The sequence below is a fragment of the Megascapheus bottae genome, chromosome 6 (assembly GCF_031878675.1).
Source record: "Megascapheus bottae isolate mThoBot1 chromosome 6, mThoBot2.hap1, whole genome shotgun sequence".
NCBI classification, from domain to species: domain Eukaryota; kingdom Metazoa; phylum Chordata; class Mammalia; order Rodentia; family Geomyidae; genus Megascapheus; species Megascapheus bottae.
In genome coordinates, this window is record NC_143514.1 from 3,429,518 (window position 1) to 3,453,873 (window position 24,356).

Consider the following 24,356-nt stretch of genomic DNA (forward strand, 5'->3'; position numbering starts at 1 on the left):
AAGTCTCAGCTTTTCTGGCATCTAGTTAGGTCACTGTCATTGCTTAGGTCTGCTCCAGGGTGGTCAGGGGCTTTGGTTTCTCCAGAGCCATTATCTCATCCTCCCAGCATCTTTAGGACGAGGAGGGAGTGTTCTTTCCAGAGGGCTCTATCCTTGCTTTCCCAGAGGATGCTGTATTATCTCTACCAGATGACTTAGCTCCGCAGAGTCTCCAGGAAGAGGAGTGGATATTATTTCCACTGGGTCTCTGTCTCTTGCTATCTGCTCAAGTGTTCCCTTTCTACCTCTCCCTCACATTCTTTGGGATTCTGGAAACCTTTAATAGTGAAAAGACCCATCTCAACTAGCCCTGTCTATTGCCTAAGATTCCTCCATTGAGATTAATCCTCTTAGGCTGAAATACTGAGGGCTAAAATCTGTCACCTTGCCTACCTTTTACTGTTCAGAGCAGCAGTCAAACTCAAAAAGTCCCCTGAGTGGCAATTAATTTGAATTTTAGAGACTCTACTGTTGTATCTACTTCTGTTTCTTTTGTTGTTGTTGTTGGTTTGTTTTCTATTTTTTGGGGGGGGGTGGTTGGTCATGGGACTTGAACTCTGGGCCTGAGTGTTGTCCCTGAGCTCCTCAGCTCAAAGCTACTGCCCTACTCCCTGAGCCACAGCACTTCTTCCAGTTTTCTGGTGGTTAATTGGAGAGTCTCACAGATTTTAGTGCCTGGGCTGGCTTTGAACCACGATCCTCAGATCTTAGCCTCCTGAGTAGCTAGGATTACAGGCGTGAGCTGCTGGTGCCCAACTCTCATTTACTTCTTATAGCAAAAGCAATATGAGGAAATGAGAAATTAAGCAATAATGTGGGTTATAAGTGGCAGCTGGTAGAGGCTGGCATTACCTTCTGGGAGGTTTTGTACAAGATCAGAAAACACAAAACACACTTAGATTTAGGAACTTAAGGCAGGCCAAGTGATATGAGACTGGGACCACAGGCATGGCCTAGAGTAGAAACAGAAGGCCCAGCTCTCAGGGTGCTACTCTGAAGGCAGTGCATTGAGGTAATGCTGCCATCTGGTGGTGAGAATACAGGTAGCAATTTCCCTTGGAATTTGTGCCGAATGAATTTGAGGACAGGGGTGAGAGCACAAGCCTTCAAGGAGCTACAGATTCCACAAAATGAGTCATTTCCACCACCACGGTCATCTAATCAACCCACATTCCCCACGTCACATTTTGGTGGCCACAGGCTGAGTTCAAATGCTAATGCTGCTCAGCACTGCTGAGAGGCTTCAGTCAAGTTAATTAGCCCCATTTTCTTTGTTGAAAACCAGGGGAAACATCTCGACCCATATGTCTGCTGAGAAAATCAAACAGTACATGCAATATACCTAATGCATCTTATGCACAAACGCTGCTACTGTTGCAATACGGACAGAACAAGGACAGGAGAAGAGGAGAAAGTTGTGGAAAAAATGGAAATTAATTAGCAATCTTTAGTGACCCTTGCTTCCCAGGAACATTTGTATGAATATCATTCTTTTTCTTTTCCTTTCTTCAATGTTCAGTTCATATGCAGCTACCAGCCTGTGTCCTATACGCTGAACCATGTCTCCACTCAGAAATATTAGTGACTCTTCCTGTGTATCTGACTGCATGCTCTCCAGTCTATCAGCCTGGCTGTGTAGGAAGGACTCCCCAGGCAGGCCGGTTTTGGGTCCCCTCTGATTACCTGCCTAAGTCTCCTGCACTGTGTCTGCTCCGTTCCCAATCCTCACCATCACCTAATAATGTCTTTCCATTTCCAACATAGGGACCGCCCATTTCCATTTCCATCTGCTAACCAGTCTTTGGTAAGTGAGTGAAAGCATGCCATCTAGGAGTGAATGGGTAGCTAGCTTGCTTTGAAGTTTAATTTTACAATGAAGATCAGAATTCTTGTAATGGCCTGTCAAGAATTTCTTCTGAGAATCAAGTATACAAAGCCAGTCAAGTCCATACTACTCATGTGGGCCTGCAACCATTTCCTATCATGTTCAGTGGGGAGCCAGTCTGTCTGGTAGCCTCTGGATGCCTAGTTTCCAGAATTCAGGAAGACATTATGATCAGGTTTGTTCTTTGGTGCCTTTTAAGTGCTTGCAACTGGGGAAGGTGATGAGGTACAAGGCAGGGACCAAGTATCAGATGTCAGGTATCTGGAGAACTGGCTATAAGTCTGTGTGGTGACAGGCTTGGCAACCAAGAATGACTTAGGGCATCTAGACACCAGAAGAACTTTGGTATCAAAGAAACTAAAGATAGAGATAGGTCCATCTAGAAGGGTTAATTCTGAGAATAGCATGTAGAATACATAAGGCACATCTGTAGGAGGAGAAATTGGTCAAAATGTTCATTTGAAAGGACTCTGAAAATTCAAAAGGCAGCCTCCTTGCCCTTAGTGATCAATGCATGTATTCTTTTTTTTTTTTTTTTTTTTTTTTTTTGCCGGTCCTGGGCTTGAGCTCAGAGTCTGAGCACTGTCCTTGGACTTTCTCAAGGCTAGAGCTCTACCACTTGAGCCTCAGCACCATTTCTGGCTTTTTCTATGTATATGTGGTACCAAGGAATTGAACCCGGGTCTTCGTGCATGCTAGGCAAGCACTCTACCACTAGGCCAAACTCCCGGCCCTGCAGGTATTCTTTAAAACACTGCTTCCTGGCCACAAACTAGTGGGGACCAAAGAAAAGCAAAAATGTTAATATTTGTAAATGTGAAGTTTATCTGGGAATATTTTGCTTCTTTGGAATTAGGTAAAGATAAATTTGGAAGAATTGTGTAAAAACAGTAATCAAGATAGGGTGGTGTTGGTATAAAGGCAGACAACAGATGAACGGTACAGAATCTAGAAATGGGACAAAATGGGGGGAAATGTTTCTTATACTCTACTTCCTCCCAGGAAGGAAAACTCTCAAAGTCTTCACTCTGAACCACTCTACTAGTATGCATTGACAGGATCCTTCCAGTCTCATGAAGTCCCAAGATAGACAGTAATGTCCTAATTTTACAGATGGATGAGAACCATAGCTCATACAAATGAATTTCATCTGTGTGCAGCACCTAAGAGACCATGTAAAATACTAAACTCTCCCTAGAAAGCGTTCCCATTCTACTCAGTCCCATCAACCAACAGAGGACAAGCTATTGAAGTCAACTTTGACAGTAAGCTTCTAGAGAGAAGACCACTAAGATGCAGGGCTTTTTGTTTCACCTGTTGCCTAGAGTGGACGCCCACAGGAGGTAAGCCGGGAGACTAGGCTGTGCTATAGTAGAAAATAAACACTGCAACCCTGCCAAGTTAACATACAGTATTTTCCCCTAATACAAAATCAACTGATATCCAGGGCTACTCCTTTTTGAATGGTGATCTGGGGCTCAAACGACCTTTATCTCACATCTGTGCCTCCAGGAGGATACAGTGCCTGATTTGCCCATAGGAGAAAAGATGAGGTTCATCTGGCTCTTAAATCTTGCCCACATTCAGCCACCCCCCACCCAGCACACCCACCAGGAACTTCGTGACACTATCTATCTTTAAGCAAACGGGAACCTAGACTAAATGTCCCTGCCATACTAAGAGAAAACATTTATTTATGAACTCTGCTTATAAAAATGTATGGGCATAGCTGACACTGGGCTTCAATTATTCTATCATAGACTCATTAAGATCCTGCAGCAGGTTTCAGAGGCTCAGATGAAAATGATTCTATGATCAGAAAGAATGATAAAGGTAGGTCTGCCATTCACTGACAATCTATCCCACACATGGAATAGAAACAAAAACATTATCTAGAAAAATTTTATGACTATCAGGATCAGTACTCATGAGGGGCCTATGAAATAGGTTCTCCTTCCAGAAATTATTCGTTAGTGGAACCATCATAGGGAAGAGAGCTAATATTTGAGCCCATGATTACCAAATCACACATCTTATGAGGATCAATTTTCTCTAATCCACTGACTTTTTTCTGCCATTCCTGCTTTAAAGAGCACTGTGGTGGTAGACAGAGATGACTTCAGAAATTCACTGGGACAGATGCCAGGAGGAAGGCAAGAAGAGACCTGTCTGTTTCATTCCTTTCCTATCTCTCCTGTGACTGCCCAGACTACTGCTGCTAGATCACATTTCAGCTACAAGATCTGATAATAGGAGAGGTAAATACTCCTTATTCAAACCACTTAAGACAAGACAGGCCAGGATTTCTGATTCTTTCTGATTTGAGAGTATTTGTAGTTACATAAAGACACGTTGTAGAGACAGTACCCAAATCTACAACCAACTATTTCCTACCTATACTCCTTAGACACATAGCCTAAAGGTAATTTTATATAGCATGTTTAATGCACCTAAAAATTCATTTTTAGTATTTTGCCTGCAGCTACTACCCTAGGTCAAGGATGGAAATTTCCATTTGGGACATTATTGGCACTCAACAGTTTTAGATTTTTCCACTGGGGCTATGGCACTCTCCCTTAGCCTTTTCACTCAAGGATATTGCTCTACCATTAAGCCTCAGGTCTACTTATAGATTTTTGGTGGTTAATTGGAGATAAGTCAGACTTTCCTGCCTATGTTGATTTTGAACTTTGGTCCTTACATCTCAGCCTCCTGAGTAAGTTAGGATTAGAGGCATGAGCCACCAGTGCCTGGCAAAACGTTTTGTTTTGGAGCACTTTGTACTTTGGACAATCGTAATGAAAAGAATAGAGTTCAAGGACTGTGTTTGAGCTTTTGTGTCATTTCTGAGTTCATATCTATTTGCACATGCTACCCTAAGCAAATAGATAGGAGCAATGCATTCAGTGTCACACAGAGCTCCCTTTTCAGTGGCGTTGGTTTCATGAGCCCTGATCAGGCTTGCATCAGGCAGCTCTTTCCACCACAGCAGAGAACACACAGAATCTCCTGACTGGTTCAAGTGCAACAGAAGCAAGTCAGGATTCCAGGTCAGACTTCAGCCAGAATAATTTATTGGGATTCTCTCAGTTTTTATTATTATATGGATAAAGTGTCTTACTTGTTTGCCCTTTAATCTTTTTTGATTATTGTGAGCAGCAAAGAGATCTGTATGTGCAAGAATGTTTTGTTGGCAACCAAGAGCAATATAAATGTAAGCGATTATTGTTTAATGACCAGCTACATAACGTAGGATTTTGGAGAGATGTTGGTTTTCTTTTTTTCAGTTTCTGACTGAGTTGTGATTTTGTTGAGAAAAGCTACATGTGACCATGACATTTCAAATCTCTGTGGTCCTTGGCAAATCTGAAGTACAAACGATCTTGCTTCATAGCACCAAGTTAGTTTGCTTTTATAATGCCTAGCAGCCACATTATTAGATGTAGAACACTGAACAAATTATTTTAACCCTAATTTCATCTGTAAACAGGGAATAATAATTTTTATATTTGGGGATTACATCAGGGTTAAAACATTAATGCATATAATGTAATTCATGTAGAACATGGAAAAGGATAAATGTTTGCAATTTTATTGTCATTATTATTACCATATAAAGATACCTTTAAGATTCTGTGTATAGCAAAAACATCCCATTGTTTAAGAGAATCAGAAAATCGCCAGTCCTTCCAAACACAGGAGGACACTGGCATGGATGCCTCCATATGTGTCCAACACCCTAGGAAAAAAATATCACATTCTAGGCTTCAAATTCTACTTGGATATCATTTATTTGGACCTTGGAACATAGTTTCCCATATACACAATGCTGTTAAAATAGTGGTGGCATTCCTAGATACCTGACAGGACACCCTGGCTTCACAACATACTAGAAAATTGGCATAGTTAATGCAAATGTCTGTAAAGCCATGCCATTAACTCCCATTGACAACTGCAAAAATGATGTGGTTGATTATTTTCTTTCTCATGAATGATGGAGGATAGCAATATAAAAAAGATTAAAAGAGTTCTGTTGGAAATATAAGAATCCTAAGTGGCCTCTGGGGGAGCTTTCCATCCTTTTATGGTACCTACTAGATCTAATATGTCTAATTGTTTTTGTTGCTCTTGACATAACAAACTATGTAGCAAATGTTTTACAAAATAGAGAAGGAAGGGAATGGGGCAAATTAGGGAAAGGAGAGAAGGAGTGAAAAGGATTTTCCTGACAAAAATTAGTCAATAGTTTAGAGACACTGAGGCTGAGGAAGAGGGGTGTGTGTGTGTGTGTGTGTGTGTGTGTGTGTGTGTGTGTGTGTGTGTAAAGCTGGATCTGGATTGGCTAGTCCTCTAGCACAATGCTCTGAGAACTCTTACTCTCTGGTCAAAGGGAAATGGTGATGTGGCTTTTCACACAGTATCCACTGAGGGCAAAGGTAGTACCCCAGAGCAAGAACAGCGTAAAAAGAAAAGATAACCACGCCAACAAAAGGCAGCCTGGGGGCACTCAGCTAGTTGTTAGCAACTAACCCTAAATGTCCTGGTTCCTTATTACAAAGTATATGCTCAACTCCACTGTTGACCAGAGAGAACCTACAGGTTCATTTGTGGTGGCATTAAACCTAGTATGGATTACACTGAAATTAGGAAGACCTGTGCCTTTTTTTAATGAGAGGCAATTGCTTCTGCCAGTATAACTAGCTAATCGCTTGTCATTTTTTCTCCCCTAAAGCACACTGACTCAGGCAACCACAAACATCAGTCAACAAGTGGAATGAAGCAAGTTTCTCCCCCCCCCCTCCCTCCCTCTCTCTCTCTCTCTCTCTCTCTCTCTCTCTCTCTCTCTCTCTCTCTCTCTCTCTCTCCCTCCCTCCCTCCCTCCCTCCCTCCCTCCCTCCCTCCCTCTCTCTCTCTCTCTCTCTCTCTCTCTCTCTCTCTCTCTCTCTCGATCTTTCTCTACACACACACACACACACACACACACACACACACACACACACACACACATCTTCAAGCTCAGGTCCCTTACTGACAGTGACAAAGCAGAGGTCAAATCAGCAGAGCAGGGTTTAATGATGAAATCCAGCATAGAAAAGCTGAGTCTCCAGAAATCTTAGGCCTCTGCTAAGAAGCTTATTTTTGAATTACACTACCAGGTTACCAAAGTAACTGTAAGGGCTGCATGCCATTTCAGAAAGAGCACTGAGAGTGGAGGCCAGGACCTGATTCATGTTTTAATTCTACTATCAAATTTAGGCCAAGCTCTCTGCCTCTCTAAGGTCTCCCTTACAGCCATCATTTGAGTGGTTTGTCTCCCAGTCCTGACAGAGGCTCTGTGGTCATGGTGGCATGAGGGGCCAGGACAGTGAGCACTACCAGCCTGCTTGGGTCATGGAGTTGCCAGGATGAGTGCTCTGGAACCACGATACACAGGCTCCTCCCACACAAATAACACCGAGTCAATCTCTTACCACCAAAGCAGCAGTACTGAGGGACCCAAACATTAAGTTGGATACAATGGCTTACTTGGGCCAGCAAGATCAGAAGGCTCTGCTGTTCCTGAGAAGGGGGAAAAACAAGATGATTGGGATGGAGTGGAGGGAATGGAAACAGGAACAAAAACATGAGAAGGGGTACCAATGTGTGCGAAGTAATGACCTATTATCTGGTGAATATAATTGTAACCCCTCTATATATTACAATTTTTTTAAAAAAGCTGTTCCAGAGACACCATCTCAACAGAAAATGCTGAGTGTAAGCATCTGTCATCTCAGCTGCCGTGGGAAACATAAATAGGAAAATCATGAGCCAGGGGTGCCTGGGAAAAAAAGTGAAAGTCTATTTTAAAAATAACCAGGGTTAAAAAGGGATGATTCAAGTGGTAGAGCATCTGCTTAGCAAACAGGAGGCCCCTGGGTTTAATACCCAGTATCACAAAAAAAGAAGCTCCATACTATACTGCTCAAGATAGAACAGGCTCACGGTGAAGTGTGGAAGACTCATTCATGGGGGTAAAAGACAAGTGAGAATGGTTGAGGATTGGAAGGCTGAAGAAGGAAAATTCATATCACACAAAACATACAACCAGGGCCAGGAGTGTACCCTAGTAGTAGAGTGCTTGCCTAACATGCACAAAGCCCCAGGTTCAGTTCCTCAGTACCACATACAGAGGAAAAAGCCAGAAGTGATGCTGTGGCAGAACGCTGGCCTTGAGCAAAAAATGTCCAAGGACAGTATCCAGGCCCTGAATTTAAGCTCCAGGACTGATAACACACACACACACACACACACACACACACACACACACACACACACACACACACACACACAACCAAAGAATGGTCACCAGTCCTGAAAGGGGTCTGCAGTCCTAGCCCTACAATGTCTGAGGGCTCAGGCCAGAAGCCAGAGTTGACCCCAGGCTGAAAGAATCAAGAATCCATTCTCACAGCTTACACCATCTGCCAGAGCCATACTCTCAAATAAAAGTATAACCCTTGGTCTCTTTGGCCAGTCCAATGTCACAACACTCTGTTCCCACATTTACTCTAAGGACTGACCCTGTAAGCCAGGCCCCCACTTCCCTTCCCTTGTCCTTCCAGTATTGGGGTTTCCCTGGGAGTTCATTTGTCTTACTGTGGCTCACATGACAGCTTACAAGGCCGCTGCAGCATTCCAGCCATCACCAAAGCCCCCTTCTGCTCCAATCTCTTTTCTGATAAGCTGCCCTTGCTATGCTGATGGCTTTACCACCTGCAGCCACTATCTTTACAGCTTGAAAAGAGTTGTCATCATATGACGATTTAAAAGGGCATTTTCAGCCAACCTTGAAGAGTCTAATCTCTCAAACTGGGCCTCTGTATTATCTCTGACATTCCATTCAATGGAAGGCTTCTAGAAGCCAAGCCAGAAGGTCTTGAAGGACACATCCTGTAACATTAAAGGACTGCATCTTTAAATGACATCAGAGGGAGACCTTGTCCTCCCCTGTATTCCCTGACATTTTCCACAGGACATCTCCAAGGTCATCCTACAAATATAAACTCTGATATTCCAGAGTTCCTAAAGTAATGCCAGATTGTATCACAGAAAATGTTCAAAAGAAAGCAACTAGATGTCTAGCCTAAGTGCTTCAGGTCAGAGGGCTACTCTAGAAACATCCATACCTACGCAAAGTGCTTGTCAGCTCCTTTTGAGGCCTCATTCATTAGAACATTGGAACTTCAGATTACTAACTGGCTCTCTGCTCTCTTCTCATTGGCTTGTTAATTGTACTTGGCCACTTAACTTTAAAACAAAAAGCCTAAAGAGATTAAATGCGCTAATTCCTAAATTAATATTATCTAGCACGTAGTATATAAACTTTCTCATTATTTTCCCCTCTTCCTCTTAGACAGCTGCAATAGTAAAGACAAAGAAAAAAATACAGAAACAGGGATGAGATAAGATGAGAATATACAAGAATATACAAAAACATAAGATCTTCCTCCAAACACTGGGAAGAGCTTCAAACAACATAGAGTTCCTCTTCAACTCTAAGACTTATGGTTCCTTTAATAAGAATCACAGACTAGGGCCAGGAGTTTAGCTCAGTGGTAGAGTGCTTGCCTGGAATACATGAAGATTTGGGTTCCATTCCTCAGTACCATATACATAGAAAAATTCCAGAAATGGTGCTGTGGCTCAAGTAATATAGCTCTATCCTTGAGAAAGCCCAAGGACAGTGCCCAGGCCCTGAGTTCAAGGCCCAGGACTGGCAAAAAAAAAAAAAAAAGTCACAGACTAAGTATTCTCCTAAGAACTACATATATTGTAAAAAAAAAAAAAGGCACAATGGTATTTTAACCTTAAAAATTCTTTAAAATATAGCGTGCAATTTATGTGAGCCATATATTTTGTTATTTACTATTAAACTGAAAATGGAAAACATATATATTTAGAGGCTACCAAAAAATACAGTTCTAGAACCATTCCTATAACAATTCCCCAAACTATCCTGGTAATAATTTACAAAGCTAGAACCATTCATGTGATAATTTACATATTGGTAATCCCAAACCCAGTGCTCTTTCCTAACTCTACAATAACTGTGTCAGAAGTATTGAGTTCTATGTTTACCAAGCCCAGATTGTGGATGGGAACAAATGGAAGTAACATATTCTGTTTCCTTAGTCTCAAAAACAGCTAACATAAGGCAGAGGTGAGTAAGTGTAACTGGGCTCCCTAATAATATTAAGCAACCTTTCAAAGGACTGGCAAAATGTCACTTCCAACCATGTCACCTCCAGCTTAGGTACTGCAGGCCTCAAGAGGTGCCTGGGAACTCCCACTCGGTGACTTGAATGACAACACAAAGGAAATGCCACCAAATGTGAAGCCAGCCAGACCATTGGGAAGCAGGTCCCTGAGGCTGCGAGTGTTGAGAGATGGCCACACTGAAGGACTAGGGTATCAGCAGGCTCATATTTTAGAAAGAACTCAAGCAGCTGGAGGAGATGAGATAGGAAGTGAATATGGAAGCATAAGACAGAAATGCTTTTCATGTTAATAGCTCACAAAGGTGGCAGGGCCTCAAATATATCCATGGCAATGTGTGCAAAGCATGGAGGATGAGATGGGGACATTCACAAGACCAAATGATCACAGTGTTGGAATGGAGTACGCTCAGCTCAGGGATCAGCCTCTTAGGGAATAACTTCGTCACCCTAAAGAATTCAGGCCCATTAATATTGCATCCAAACCGCTTTGAATTAAGTGCCCTCCCTGACTAACTCTCACCTCTACAGCTGAAATGTTCTTACTGGGTTTTGTTTTCTAAGGCCCAGAAATGTCCTTGGTGTGCCTGACAGATTTTCAGGCACAAGCACGAGAGCGGTTGCTGAAGTCATCATGGGATTTTATCGAAGGAGCTGCAGATGAAGGCATCACAATGAGGGACAACATAGCAGCATTTAAAAAGTTTAGTCGTCTATATCCTTTCTATGCTCGAGCTAAGATGCATTGATTGTCCTTGTTTCTGCCTCCAAAGAGTACAACAATGTAGGTTTTCCCTCATTTTGTCTCAGAGGGAGAGTAGTAAGGAAGTGAGCAATGCACAGAGATGATTTGTTTTAGAAGGAACGTGAGCAAGTCATTTTTCCTCTGCATGAGAGAGAAAGACAGACAGAGAGAGACAGGGTCAGAGACAGAGACAAAGACAGAGAAGGAGGGAGGGGGGTTCCAGGAAGCCCAGTAAGCAGACACAGAAAAGAAACTTGGTGCACATGCCCAACTTCCTTCAACTCATAAATTTCTGCCTGGGAGGGAAAAAAAAATGTAAGATAAGAGAAGTTGACAGAAGACTGATGCAAGGGAAAAGGGTAATGCTTTAAAAACAGGTATAAAGCAGGCTGACACATGTAATCCTAGCTACTCAAGAGACTGAGATCCGAGGATCATGGCTCAAAGTCAGTTCAGGCAAGAAAGTCCTTGACAGTCTTAACTCCAATTAACCCCCAGACAACCAGAAGTGGAGCTGTGAGTCATGGTAGAGTGCCAGCCTTGAGCAAAAGTGCTAAGGGGCAGGGCAGTACCCAAACCAGTTCACCAGTTCAAGCCCCAGGAGTCTCTCTCCCTCCCTCCCTCCCTCCCCCCGCCTCACACACACAAAGCATATGTCAGCCAACTCTAGCCAATTTTTTATGGGGCACATGTTACAGATGGATTGTTATTTTTAAATGGTTGTTGTAAAAAAAAAAAAAGATAAAAATAGTCATGTCCATGGCTCATGCTTATTATCCTAGCTACTTAGGAGCCTGAGATCTGAGCAGGAAGGTTCAAACCCACCCTGGGCAAACAAATCTTAGAGACTGGCATCTTTAATCAACTAACAACGACAACAAAGCAGAAGCAGAGGCATGGCTCAGGTGGTAGAGAGTGTGCTTTCATATGTTAAATGTCTTTATCACAATTTGTCTTCAAAAAACTTAGAAAAATTGTACTTCTCTCATGATACACCTAAGTTAACTTTTTGGTTTACAAAATTACTACTTCCAGAAACTCTGTATTTTTGTACAGAAATTATATTTCATGAAAAAGAAATACTTTCAGATTTTAAGGCTCAGTTTCATTTGCCTTAAAATTGTATTTTACATACTTATTCTTCAAGAATTTGCCTTCCTTTTTCTTTTTTAAAAATGTATTGTCTTTTTATTGTACTATTTATTTTTTAATTGTATTTTATTGTATAGAAGGGTTGCAGTTACATTCATCAGGTAATGGATACATTATTTCTCGAACTTTGATACCCCTTCTCATATGTTTTTGGCCCCCTTTTCCTCCCCTCCAATATCTTGTTTTCCCCCTTCCTTTCCCTATTTCAAATAAAGAAATAAATGTATATACAATATGCCAGGTAATAAAGTCAGATACATTAACCACATGAGATTAACCATAAGTGGAGAAAAAAGAGAAAAATAACTTCACATGGTACATTAAGAACAACAATCACAAAGATAAACCTCTTGTTTCCATACCCTAGAGTTCATTTAGTTTAGTCTTATCCTGTATGACTTTATGTGCATTGTTTTTAAGCTACTTTATTTATTTATTTATTTTTTGGTCAGTCTTGGGGCTTGAACTCAAGGCACTGTCCTTGAGTTTCCTCCAGGCTAGCTCTCTACCTCTGGAGCCACAACACCACTTCCAGTTTTTGTTTCTGTTTTTTTTTTCTGTGTATGTGGTACCAAGGAATCGAACCCAGGGCTTTGTTCATGCAAGGGAAGCACTCTACCACCAGGCCACACTGTCGACCTCGCCTTCCTTTTTCTAAAGCATTGTATAAGCTAATGAATTGGCGCCCTGCAAAGACACCAGGTCCATTTTCTGAGATTTGTTCTCTTTGGGTGACCTTTTCTTTCTAGGAACAAGGGAGAAAAGGGGCCTGTACTTTCCTCCTGCCTTTCCTTTCTAGTCCTTGTTATGATTACTCAGTCCAGGTGTCTAAGCACTGAAACTAATGAGGAAAGCAGCACTCAAAGACATCAACCCTGTTGCAAGATGAGGCTTAGGGAAGACATGGAGCACAGGCAGCTCAGAGAGGGCTGGATCCTCCAGGAAGGCCTATGGGACAGGTCCTGGGAATGAACCTTCTATTGGGCCTACACTTACTTATCAGCCAACTAAGCCAATGGTAGTTTCACAGAACCTGGTCCTGCCCTTCAAACTCCTCCCTTGAAAACCTAATCCTGGCGTACACCTGCCCCAGGAATTGGGGTCCCCAGCTCTAGACTGCATTGCCATGATGGAGAAAAAGACTACCAATGGAACTTCTTGTCTGGTACAGAATTCGCCTCCGCCCCCGGTTCTTGAGAGATGTATCAGAGGTGGACACTAGGACCACAGTCCAAGGGGAAGATATCAGTGCTCCCATTGGCATCTCACCCACAGCTTTCCACTGCATTGCCTGGCCTGATGGAGAAATGAGCACAGCCAGAGGTATGACCCAACACCCTGTGGAGAGTGCTAGAAGTAGGTGAGGGATCTCCCTTGGGGCAGTGGCAGCATTCCAGAACATCTTACTCAAGGGCCTTAGGGAAGCAACATGGTTGGAATGAAGGAAAGTGAGAAAGAGAACACTTCAAGCATTGCTCAGATCCCGTATGCTTATTCTACTAAAGTCTGACTTGTTCCATTGGACTTCTATTCCCCTCTTCTAATTCCTTTGTGCTTCTCTAAGGAATTCTTAAGTTGGTTTTCTTGTCTGAACATGACAATTTGGGGAATTAAAGGATATCTGACTGGAAAGCATTTTATGATGGGATACAAGTCCTATAAGACAGGGTATATAGAAGAGGACCCTAAACAGCTTCTCAAACTTTAGGTTTCTCAGTCCCATTCAATCATCTCCCAACCCTGCCCTCCATGGAGGGAAGATTTATCTTCACTCAACACAGAAAAGTTGGCTAGAATCAGGACAAGCTTCTCAAAAACTGCTCAGCCCCAATCATCTCTGCCCTGCAACCTGAGTCATGTTTTTTGCTTTGCAGCTGCCCAAGCAGCAGACACTTGCTACATCACCAGCACATATGCCAGCTGCACCCTAGAAGACATTGTTGCTGCTGCTCCCAGAGGCCTACGGTGGTTCCAACTCTATGTGCAGCCAGACTGGCAGCTGAACAAACAGCTGATCCAGAAGGCAGAATCTCTAGGTTTCAAAGCTTTGGTGGTCACTGTGGATGCACCCATCATTGGCAAAAGACGTCAGGATCTGAGAAACCAAGTCGATTTGATGTCAAACATACTGCTAAAGAATCTTCAATCACCCAATGAGGTAGGAAGTATACTAGACTGAGGAAGGCAAACTTCCCCCTTTCCTCTTCCCTTTCCTCCTCCTTTCCACAAGCACTTACTGAGTATCTACCCCCTCCAGACACAAGGGAATGTAGGAGTTCAAAAAGCAGATCTGGTTCCTGGCCCCCAAAGCTGCCAAACCTGTCACCAGTGGTTTGACCCGGGCTGGATGCGGAGAAAAAAGGAAAGTCTGGGGAGTAAACAAAAGCAATCACCAGCCTTTTCACTTACAAAGTGATCATTTTGAATGGCACACATACATAACTGACTCTCAAAGAGGAGGCTCACAGCCTAGCCAAGGTATGTGGCAAGCCAATCTAGTCAGGCAAGCTCTACCCTGTGTCCCTGAAAACTGAGCAATCAACATTGCTGTGCCCTTAAAACTCAGCCACAGTACAGGTCTTTGGACTCTTTGAACTAAAGTTTAAAATGTTACAGTTGAAAAGAGTGGGGTACCGCAGAGAGAGAATACCATGCTAAAGCTGAGATCCACTAGCTACAGAAGAGATAGCAGTAACAATTTTTTCAGTCAATGGGCAACTGTGGAGTCTCCTGACAAGATATTCAACAGTTCTTGACTACAAATTGGTCTTCAGGTGCTCTGAAATATTTCTCCCAGCTTCCAGAGGCACAGTGACTTTAAGGATATTCAGTACACATAGTGAGCTAATGGTATATATTTGGTAATACACGGCTTACAATTCTTGTAATATTGTCTTACTAACTTGTGCATATCTCAATCATACCAGGTTAATAAACAGGCCATAGACAGATGTACACAAACTGACTAAATGTTGGTGTATCTAGAAGCGAGATCCCAAGGTATAACTCCTTTGAACATCAACGGACAGTGCAGATAAACAAAATGAACAACAGGAAGTTGAAAGATAGAATTTGACTGAGGTAGTGGGGCTAAAAGGAGAAGGGCAGATGAATAAAAAGAGGAGGGGTAAACAAATATAATTATATTTAATATACATGTGTTTCTATAGATATTATTACAAGATGATGTAAGCGCTATACACATAAGTTGGCATGTTAAACTGAAACCCCTTTGTACATCTACTTTAATAAAACAAAAAAAAATACATGGTAAAAAAAAAACTTTTAAATGATCCAGGTGACAGTGGCTCATACCTGCAATCCTAGCTACTTAGTAGGCTAAGATCTGAGGATCACAGTTCAAAGGTGAACTGTGAAAATCCCTGTGAAACTATCTCCAATTAACCACACAAAAACCAAAAGTGAAATGTGAAACTGCGGCTCAAAGTAGTAAAGTGCTAGCCTTGAGCAAAGAGCTCAGGGATGGGAGTTTGGCCTAATGGTAGCGTGCTTGCCTAGCATGCACAAAGACCCAGGTTCAATTCCTTGGTACCACATACGTAGAAAAAAAAGCTGGAAGTGGTGCTGAGGCTCAAGTGGTAGAGTGCTAAGCCTTGAGAAAGTCCAAGGACAGTGCTCAGGCCCTGAACCCAAGCCCAGGACTGGAAAAAAAAAAAAAAAAAAAGAGCTCAGGGACAGTGCCTCAGCCCCAAGTTCAAGCCTCACAACTGACAAAACAAAACAAAAAATAAATAAATAAAACAAACAATAAACCTTTTAAATGGGGCCCGGAGTTTGGCCTAGTGGTAGAGTGCTTGCCTAGCATACATGAAGACCTGGGTTCGATTTCTCAGTACCACATACATAGAAAAAAGCCAGAAGTGGTGCTGAGGCTCAAGTGGTAGAGCTCTAGCCTTGAGAAATTCCAAGGACAGTGCTCAGGCCCAGGACTGGCAAAAAAAGAGAAAAAAACAAACCTTTTAAATGGCCTATACTTTTGTTTTTTATTCATCTCGCATGCTAAATTCCAGTTCTTTTAAATTATACATCCTGTTGTACCTGTGTGTCTCTAGATTTTAGCATAATTATGGAGCAAGGATATGGCTGTAAACAAATAATGAAAATGGAAATCCTTATACAGATTATTTTTCAGGAAGCAGTGTTTGATTTTGTTTCACTTCTTTTTGTGTGTGTGCTGGTACTAGAGCTTAAATTCAAGGCCTCATGCTCTTCTCTAGCTTAATCGCTTGTGTTGGTACTGTACCACTAACCTGAGCCTCACTTCCACTTCCAGCATTCTGCTGGTTAATGGAGAAAAGAGTCTTTTAGATTTATCTGCCCAGGCTTGCTTTAAGCCAGGAGCCTCAGATCTCAGCCTCCTGAGTAGCTAGGATTACAGGCATGAGCCATCAGTTCCTCATTTGCTCTCTTCATTTTAAGCTGTTAAGTAACTGCCCTGAATGTGTCTCATCTTAGCAATGGGCAAAGTGGTCTCTTAGGACTAAGAGTTATCTTCTTATTTCCCCAGACAAACTCAATATCTTCCACTCTATTGGCTTCCATGAATACATTTTTCTGCTGGGAACAAATCCCTCGGCTTCAGAGCATAACTCGATTGCCCATCATCCTTAAAGGGATTCTGACAAAAGAGGATGCAGAATTAGCGGTGAAACACAATGTTCAGGGCATCTTTGTTTCCAACCACGGAGGAAGGCAGCTTGATGAAGTTTCTGCTTCAGTAAGTGACATGCTGGAAGGTAGGTGTGTAGTTTAGGTGCTGGGAGAGTGGTATGTGTCCACATCTGAGTCCTCTATGGAATCTGGTATGTCCCCTCTCCATTACCATGGGCAATTTCTGTGGACAGTCATGGAAAATAGCCCAATGTACACCATGCTGTTTGTACAAACTTTCTACATATCATCCCTTAGTCTGGGACTGTAGTAGAATTCACACTTATGTCAAGTAACTTATCCACATTCATAGGAGATAATAAGAGACCAAGATAGAACAGAAAGGACGTAAAAAGGCACTGAGGTCCCAGCCTCAAGAAGAGCTCCAGTGGAGGCCTGCTTGGATAGTAACTTCATGCAACTTCAGACACATGCCAGGAAGAAACAGGGTCTCACTTATGCTAACAATAACTCATTCAAGGTGGAACCAAAGAGACTCTAATAAATTTGTAACAGCTTACAGGTAGTTTTCTTCCCTAACTCATAAATTTATGTTCACTGCAGATAAATTTAAAACACACATAAGCAAAAAGGCAAAAACAAAGGGGGGGCGGCTGGAAGTTTGGTCTAGTGGTAGAGGTCTTACCTAGCATGCATGAAGGCCTGGGTTTGGTTCCTTAGTACCACATACATAAAAAAGCTGGAAGTGGTTCTGAGGCTCAAGTCGTAGAGCTCTAGCCTTGAGAAAAAGTCCAAGGACAGTGCTCAGGCCTTCAGCTCAAGCCCAGGACTGGCAAAAAAAAAAAAAAAATACTACTCCCAAATTTCATCACTATTGCAAATATCAATATGTTGGTATTTGTTGATGCAAACATAGTATTTTCCTGCTTAAAAAACTAGGGGTAGTATTTTAGAATTTCCTACTTTTTCATTTGAAAATGTATTACGAACATCTTTTTGCTTCAACATGTACTTCTGTTGGTTTTAATGATATGCCTTATGAATTGACAATTAATATAATCAACTTCCTTGTTAAATATCTGCATTCCTTCCAGTATTTCACTGTTTCTTCCCCTCCTTCCTTCCCTCCACCCTCTCTCTACAAGGTATTGCTCTATAAGCCAGAATGGTCTCAGATTTTCAATCCCTCTTCCTTTGGCTCCTGGGATTACAGGGGATATGCCACTACACCTGACTTCCATCTTTCACTATTTTCAACAGTATTTCAGTGACCACTCTTATAAAGTTAACAGTCCTCAGTACATCCCCAATCAGTTCCTGGAAAACAAATCCCCCTGTTACATTCCCTGACTTGTGCTGCTTACTGGTGTCTACCACTCGCTTCTTCCTCTACACTTGCTAGTGAAGTAAAGGCACAATTAACAGCAGGCCAAGTGGAGAACAATGGACACACTTACCATATCTCTCTAGTCAGGGCTCGATTGAAGGGAATGGTCAGGGTGCCCATTTCCCATCCCAACACCAGACTGTGACTGGAGGTGAGGGACAGTAGATCTTCAGCCGCCCCCTGAGCTCTCCCACCACCTCCACACCTTCATCTCCCATACATGCAGAACAGAAAAAGGCAAAATCCAGCTTCAAGTGGTCCCAATGCGTCATCAGATAGGAGTAGAAAGTGAACAGGAGCCTACTATCAACAAGTACCAAGACAGGCTTTTGGAAGAAAATCAAGATCAAGACTATATAATAAGGGTTGAGCTGCCATTCGTCAATTTTTCAGGGCCTGCTTCCTTAGGATGTTTAATATGTGGTGAAAGAGGCAGGCTAATTCTCCCAGTGAGAAAGAAGAATTTCTCCTGCTATATTTGCTGAGAGAACAAGCAGTAGGATCCTCTTCCAAGAGCCAAGTCAGCTGGGAGAATGTAGGATTAGTCTGAAGTTAGTGATATATCAAAAAGCCAGAAGCCAGCCGGGAGTTTGGCCTAATGTTAGAATGCTTGCCTAGCATGCACGAAGACCTGGGTTTGATTCCTCAGTACCACATATACATAGAAAAAGCCAGAAATGGTGCTGTGGCTTAAGTTGTAGAGTTGCTAGCCTTGAATGAAAAAGCTAAGGGACAGTGCACATGTCAAGTTCAAGCCCTAGTAGTGGCATACATGCATGTGCATGCTCACATACAACTAGAAAAAAAGAAAGAAAGATCTCAAGGGCCCAATGTCTATTGCTCTCCTTTGCCTTTCTCAGAGCATACCTGTGCACTGAAACAGCTCAGAACTCCCTCCTGAGACCCTTCCTCCAAGACTCCCAAGAGGCCTACTGTCACCCTCCTTATAGACTTTAAAATGTCAGGAGCCTGGCATAGAAGCAGATACCTTGGAGGGGGTCAAGCCCTCTTGGCCTCAGTCCTCAGATCCAAGTCAATATAATCAACCGCTTTATTTTTCTCTCAAAGGCTTAAACTCCACTTTCATAATGTGGTTGCTGTTGAGGGGAGCAGGGACTGGTGCCATCCAGAATGCCTAAGAGTTCCCCACCCCATTGTGGAAGGTCAACAATGGTACAGCCCAGCCACCTTGACCTCCCCACCCCCACAATGAGGAGGGATATGTGGTACAGCCCAGCCACCTTTGCCCTTCTAGGGAGGGGCAACCTTGACCTTCTCCCCACCCCCATGAGGAGGGATATCCGCTTGGGTGGGGAGGGGCCTGGCTTTGTGTGGAGACCTTTCCAATTTGCGCGCCAATTCCAACTAAGGTGATAGGTAAATTCAAACAGTGGACTGTGACCCTATTGGCTACCTGCGTGTGGCCAGAGCTGGCAATGGTCCCTCTGTGTATGTAAGTATCCCATTGGCCACCTGTGTGACCAGGTTCAACGGCATGGGTTTTGCCCTTAAAAACCCTGCGTGAGAGCCACTCGGGGTCACAGTGTCAGCTCTTGAGTCTGCACTGTGTCCCTGGCTGGTCAGTTCTCCATCTATTTCCCCAAGAAATTCACCTTTTTATATGAGACTGTCTCTGTGTGGTGGACTCTGGTGGGAAGTGGAATCCCCACCTGGAGGGATGTGGAATCCCCTCCTCTTGACCCCATAACAGTTGCCACATTCCCAGTTCCATTTCTCAGGGACTAACTGGTCATGCAAGCTGATAAGTCATGATATGTGGCCTAACTTCCCAAGATTGGCTGTAGTCCAACAGCCTGGGTACCATATTTATTTTGAGAGAGAGAGAGAGAGAGAGAGAGAGAGAGAGAGAGAGAGAGAGAGAGAGAGAGACAGAGAGACAGAGAGACAGAAAGAGAGAGAGACAGAAAGAGGGAGAGAAAAAGAGAGAGAGACAGGGAGAGAGAGACAGAGAGAGAGAAAGAGAAAGAGAGAGACACAGAGAGAGAGACACAGAGAGAGAGAGAGACAGAGAGAGAAACTTTGAGAACCCAAGCAAAAAGATTTCTAGCTATACCACTTTAGAAACAGAAATAGAAGAAAATTAAAAGCCAACATGCTCTGTCCTCTTAAAATGAACATTATAAATTGAAAATATTTCCATCAAGATAGCAGAGAAATCAAGCATTTCTTCAAAAAGAAAATTTAAAAAGTTTAAGAAGCCAGCAAAGGGATTAATGATTTATGTCTGTATAGGAGGCTAAGATCTAAACATTGTGATTTGAAGCCAGCCTGGTCAGGAAAATTCCATAAGACCTTTATCTCTAACTAACCAGCGGAAAGCCAGAAATGGATCAACCTGTGACTTAAGTGGTAGAGTACTAGCCTTGAAGGAAAAAGGTAGGAAACAATATCTAGGCCCCAGTACTGGCACACACACACACACACACACACACACACACACACACACGCATGCACAAATAAATCATCAAAAAGCTGGAGGTGAAGCAGAAAATCTCAGGAGGCTGAGTCCAGAGACAACCCTGGGCCTCAGGACTGAGACCTCTACCTGGATGAGATGCAGCAGCCCTGGGCACGGCCTCAGCATGCACATCCTCCTCCCATCCACCTAGGCCCACACACCTATCACCACAGAGTCAACACAGGGCACATAGCAGATCCGCACCTGTCTCTTTTCCAGATCGATGCCCTGGCAGAAGTAGTGGCTGCTGTCAAAGGGAGAATGGAAGTATACCTGGATGGTGGGGTTCGAACTGGCAATGATGTGCTGAAAGCGCTGGCCCTTGGGGCTAAATGCATTTTCCTTGGGAGACCAATCCTGTGGGGTCTTGCCTGTAAGGTGAGAATGGCAAAGTGGGGATAGATGGGCCATCCTGAACTTCTTATTTGTTCCAGGCTTTCCTGTGGTTTAACCTCCAACTTAGCTACCTGAAAGATAGTTACTCCTCACCACATCTTCAGGCTGTCTCTGAACCCACAAACAGCTCTCATCCTTACTTTTCTCTTTGCTTTCCTTTCTTCCCAACATCACTGATTTTTGTGGATCCTCTATCCTCCCTATCGCAGTGCTCTCTCTCTCTTTCTCTCTCTGTATATATACATATATATTCATATTCAGCAGATAATCAAAATGTAACTTAAATTCTTTTGTTTCTCCTTCCCTTACTCTTTCCTATTTTGAAAGCAGGGTGAAAAAGGTGTTGAGGAAGTTTTGAACATTTTAAAAACTGAGTTCCATACTTCTATGACCCTTACAGGTAAGTTCTTTTGTCCTGATTTAGAGCTTCAGTGTGTGGGGGAGGGGGGGCGGGGGAAGGTACCTAAGCAGAGGCTGCCTTTCCATCCAGCTCACCTTTCCCTAGTCTAGTAGCCATCCCCAAAACAGGGATCAAGCACTATTCTCTTCCAATGGAATCTCAAAACTTGCCTTAAAAATCACTGCCATTTCTTAGAAAAATCAGCCCTGGCTCTAAATTCTTGTTTTTGCTAGGTGATTTTGAATTACTGTTTCCTTTCTTGCTTCTTGTCAATTCCAGCTTAGGTTTCTACTTTCAGGAAAGGATTCTCAGCTAGTACTTCAGTGAATAACATTTTTTGTTATTATTATGTTTACTAGAGGTAAAGGTCCCTACATCATAGATATGAATAGAACTTCCAGTTCAAGATCACACAGCTTGTTTTTACATTGTTTTGTCCTTTGTATGAACAAAGACACCACACAGTCTTCTGGATCCACAATTTTCCAACCCTATACTATGCTCATTTCTTATCTGGTATGACTCTCTTCAGTCCTGTGTAGGACGTCTTCAGCTGCCAGCTTGGCTTTGCATCTTCAGATTCCCCTGGCAAAGAAAGATCCTTTCCTCTGATAGATCTTGCCCTCAGAAGGCAGTGTTGAATGGAGTGTTCACTCTGTGTCCGATGCTACCCTTAGTGTATTTTTCCCTAGCAGATGCTTTCTTTGGCCCTGTTTCTTATCTGAATGGAGCTAAGGCCAAAGATTACTATAGCACTTAAGAGTAGGTTTTTAAAAATGCTGAGTTTTATGTTTTCACTCTGACTTTTTTACATAGCTGGGATAAAACATGTCACAGGCACAGGATCATAAAATAAGTCCCAGTAAATCAGGACAAAATTATTCATTTTGTATGTACATTTTATTGGATAAGCATTAAGATCAAAGGCTTGTTTTTATTGCATCATCTCATGTCCAAGAATGACAAAAATGAGCTTTGTAACTCAGTGGCTTTTTAGGTTGTCGATCAGTTGCTGAGATCAATCGGGACCTGATTCAGATCTCCAAGTTGTAAGAAAACCACCACATGATAAAAGCAATGCCAGCCTGCCTGAACCCCACCCTCTCCAGAAGCCCCTGCCCTGCACCCTCAACTCTCCATCTCCTGTGCTTGTCACCTTCCAAGTGCCACCACCATCCTCAATGTATCCTCCCCTTGTTGGCCTTGCTTCAATATGATTTGTCTTGCCTAAAATTCGACTCCAAAATAAAAATTCACAAAAGAGTAGGTGGGCAAGATTGTGTAGTAATTTTTTTGCAGATCCTATATATATCTCTGTATAAGAAGTAATGGTGATCTTTTCTAAGTCTTTCCATTTCCAGCTCAATGGTTTTCCTCATTTGTCATAATCAGTAGAAACCTTGGGCTCTCCTAGCACAGATTTGCAATAGAGCAAAACCTTGATACAAAAGGCCATATAGTAGGACGCTAAATGAAAGGATCTTTAGGATATAGAAACATAAGCCATATAATGAATGATTGTTGTTCTTAAGGTACTATGTTATCTCTCATCTCTTTTACTGTCCCTTGGGTATCTCATATTGTTACAGTATCTCACTTTGTTACCTGATATATCAGATATATTTGTATTTGGTTATTTGAAATTGGATAGGGAACGGGGGGAAAACAAGATGAGGGTTGGGGGTGGGAGGGAGGGAAACAGGGACCAAGACATGTGAAAGGGTATCAATGTATGGGAATTAACGCACCATCTATCTGGCAAATATCATGTAACCCTTCTATTAATTACAATAAAAAATATATGAAAAAAAAAGAAGTAATGGTGAGGAGTCAGGGGTTTGGCTCAGCGGAAGAGCCCTTGCCTGGCAAGTGCAAGGCCCTGAGTTCGGTCCTCGGCTCTGGAAGAAAACAAACAAACAAAAAAAACAAGGCAAAAAGTAATGGAGAAGCTGGACAAGGTGGCTCATACCTGTCATCCTAGCTACTCAGGAGGCTGAGGTCTGAGGATCAAGGTTCAAAACCATCCCAGGCACTAAGTGAGACTCTTATCTCCAATTAATCACTAGAAAATGGGAAATGGGGCTGTGACTCACGGGTAGGGCAGTAGCCTTGAGCTGAAGAGCTCAGGGACAGCACCCAGGCCCAGAGTTCAAGGCCCATGACCAAAAAAAAATGGTGAAACTGGGCACAGTGGTTCGTGCCTGTATTCCTAGCTACTCAGGAAGCTGAGGTCTGAGGATCACAGTTCAAAGCCAATCTGGGCATGAAAGTCCATGAGGCTCCAATTAACCACCAGAAAGTTGGAAGGGGTACAGTGGCTCAATGTGGTAGAGTACTAGTCTTGAGCTAAAAAGCTCAGGGACAGCACCCAGGCCCAGAGTCCAAGTAGGAACAGAACTATAAATCTAACACTCCCAATAATGGATATCTATTTCCAAAGGAACTGCAATCAGTACACTGAAGACATCTGTGCTTGCTTATTTTCCTAACAGTCAAGGTATGGAATTAATCTAGGTATCAACAGACGCATAAATGGATAAAGAAGACATGACATATATATATATATACAAAATGAATAAAGTATCATTTGTAACAACATGGATGGAAATGGGAGAAATTTGTTATGTGAAATAAGTCAGGCACAGAAAAACAAGTATTACATGATGTTCCTTATAAGTGGAAGGTGAAAGGATGACTTCAGAGAAGTAGAGAATATTATGGAGGTTATCAGTCCAGGAAAAGTGTAAGAGCATGGTTAGCAGGCCAATTGACATGAGAAGCCTAGATGCCAGTGGGGATCATGACAGGCTACAGGCGACTTGACTGTGTGCTTGAAGGATGAATGACACTAGTGGAAAACTCACAGCATTGTGAGTGCTTGACTTCTGCAACAATCCCTCTTGAAAGACCAAGAGCCCATATGAACTTAGTGAGGTCATTTCTGCATCCCTTACCAAAACTGCCTAAATGTTTCCTGACATGTTGT

At 42.7% G+C, this 24,356-nt stretch overlaps 1 protein-coding gene and 1 long non-coding RNA gene across 4 annotated transcripts in view; one reads left to right on the forward strand and one right to left on the reverse strand.

Moving 5' to 3' along the window:
• Nucleotides 1-24,356, reverse strand: part of LOC150061210 (uncharacterized) — a 172,094-nt gene that overhangs the window by 82,034 nt on the left and 65,704 nt on the right. The window lies entirely within an intron of this gene.
• Hao2 (hydroxyacid oxidase 2) lies at nucleotides 10,748-22,631 on the forward strand. Its single transcript, XM_090334109.1, has 7 exons — nucleotides 10,748-10,882; nucleotides 13,248-13,399; nucleotides 13,951-14,234; nucleotides 16,605-16,814; nucleotides 20,794-20,952; nucleotides 21,301-21,370; nucleotides 22,368-22,631. The coding sequence occupies exons 1-7, from the start codon at nucleotides 10,752-10,754 to the stop codon at nucleotides 22,421-22,423; spliced, it is 1,062 nt and encodes a 353-aa protein (XP_090190235.1). The 5' UTR covers nucleotides 10,748-10,751; the 3' UTR covers nucleotides 22,424-22,631.

Bases quoted from the DNA above. Each gene is read 5' to 3' on its own strand.
- Hao2 (XM_090334109.1), top strand. From the start codon at position 10,752: ATGTCCTTGGTGTGCCTGACAGATTTTCAGGCACAAGCACGAGAGCGG. The intron at 13,400-13,950 runs GTATGACCCAAC...TTTGCTTTGCAG, and splicing joins AGAAATGAGCACAGCCAGAG to CTGCCCAAGCAGCAGACACT. The intron at 21,371-22,367 runs GTAAGTTCTTTT...GTGGCTTTTTAG, and splicing joins TACTTCTATGACCCTTACAG to GTTGTCGATCAGTTGCTGAG.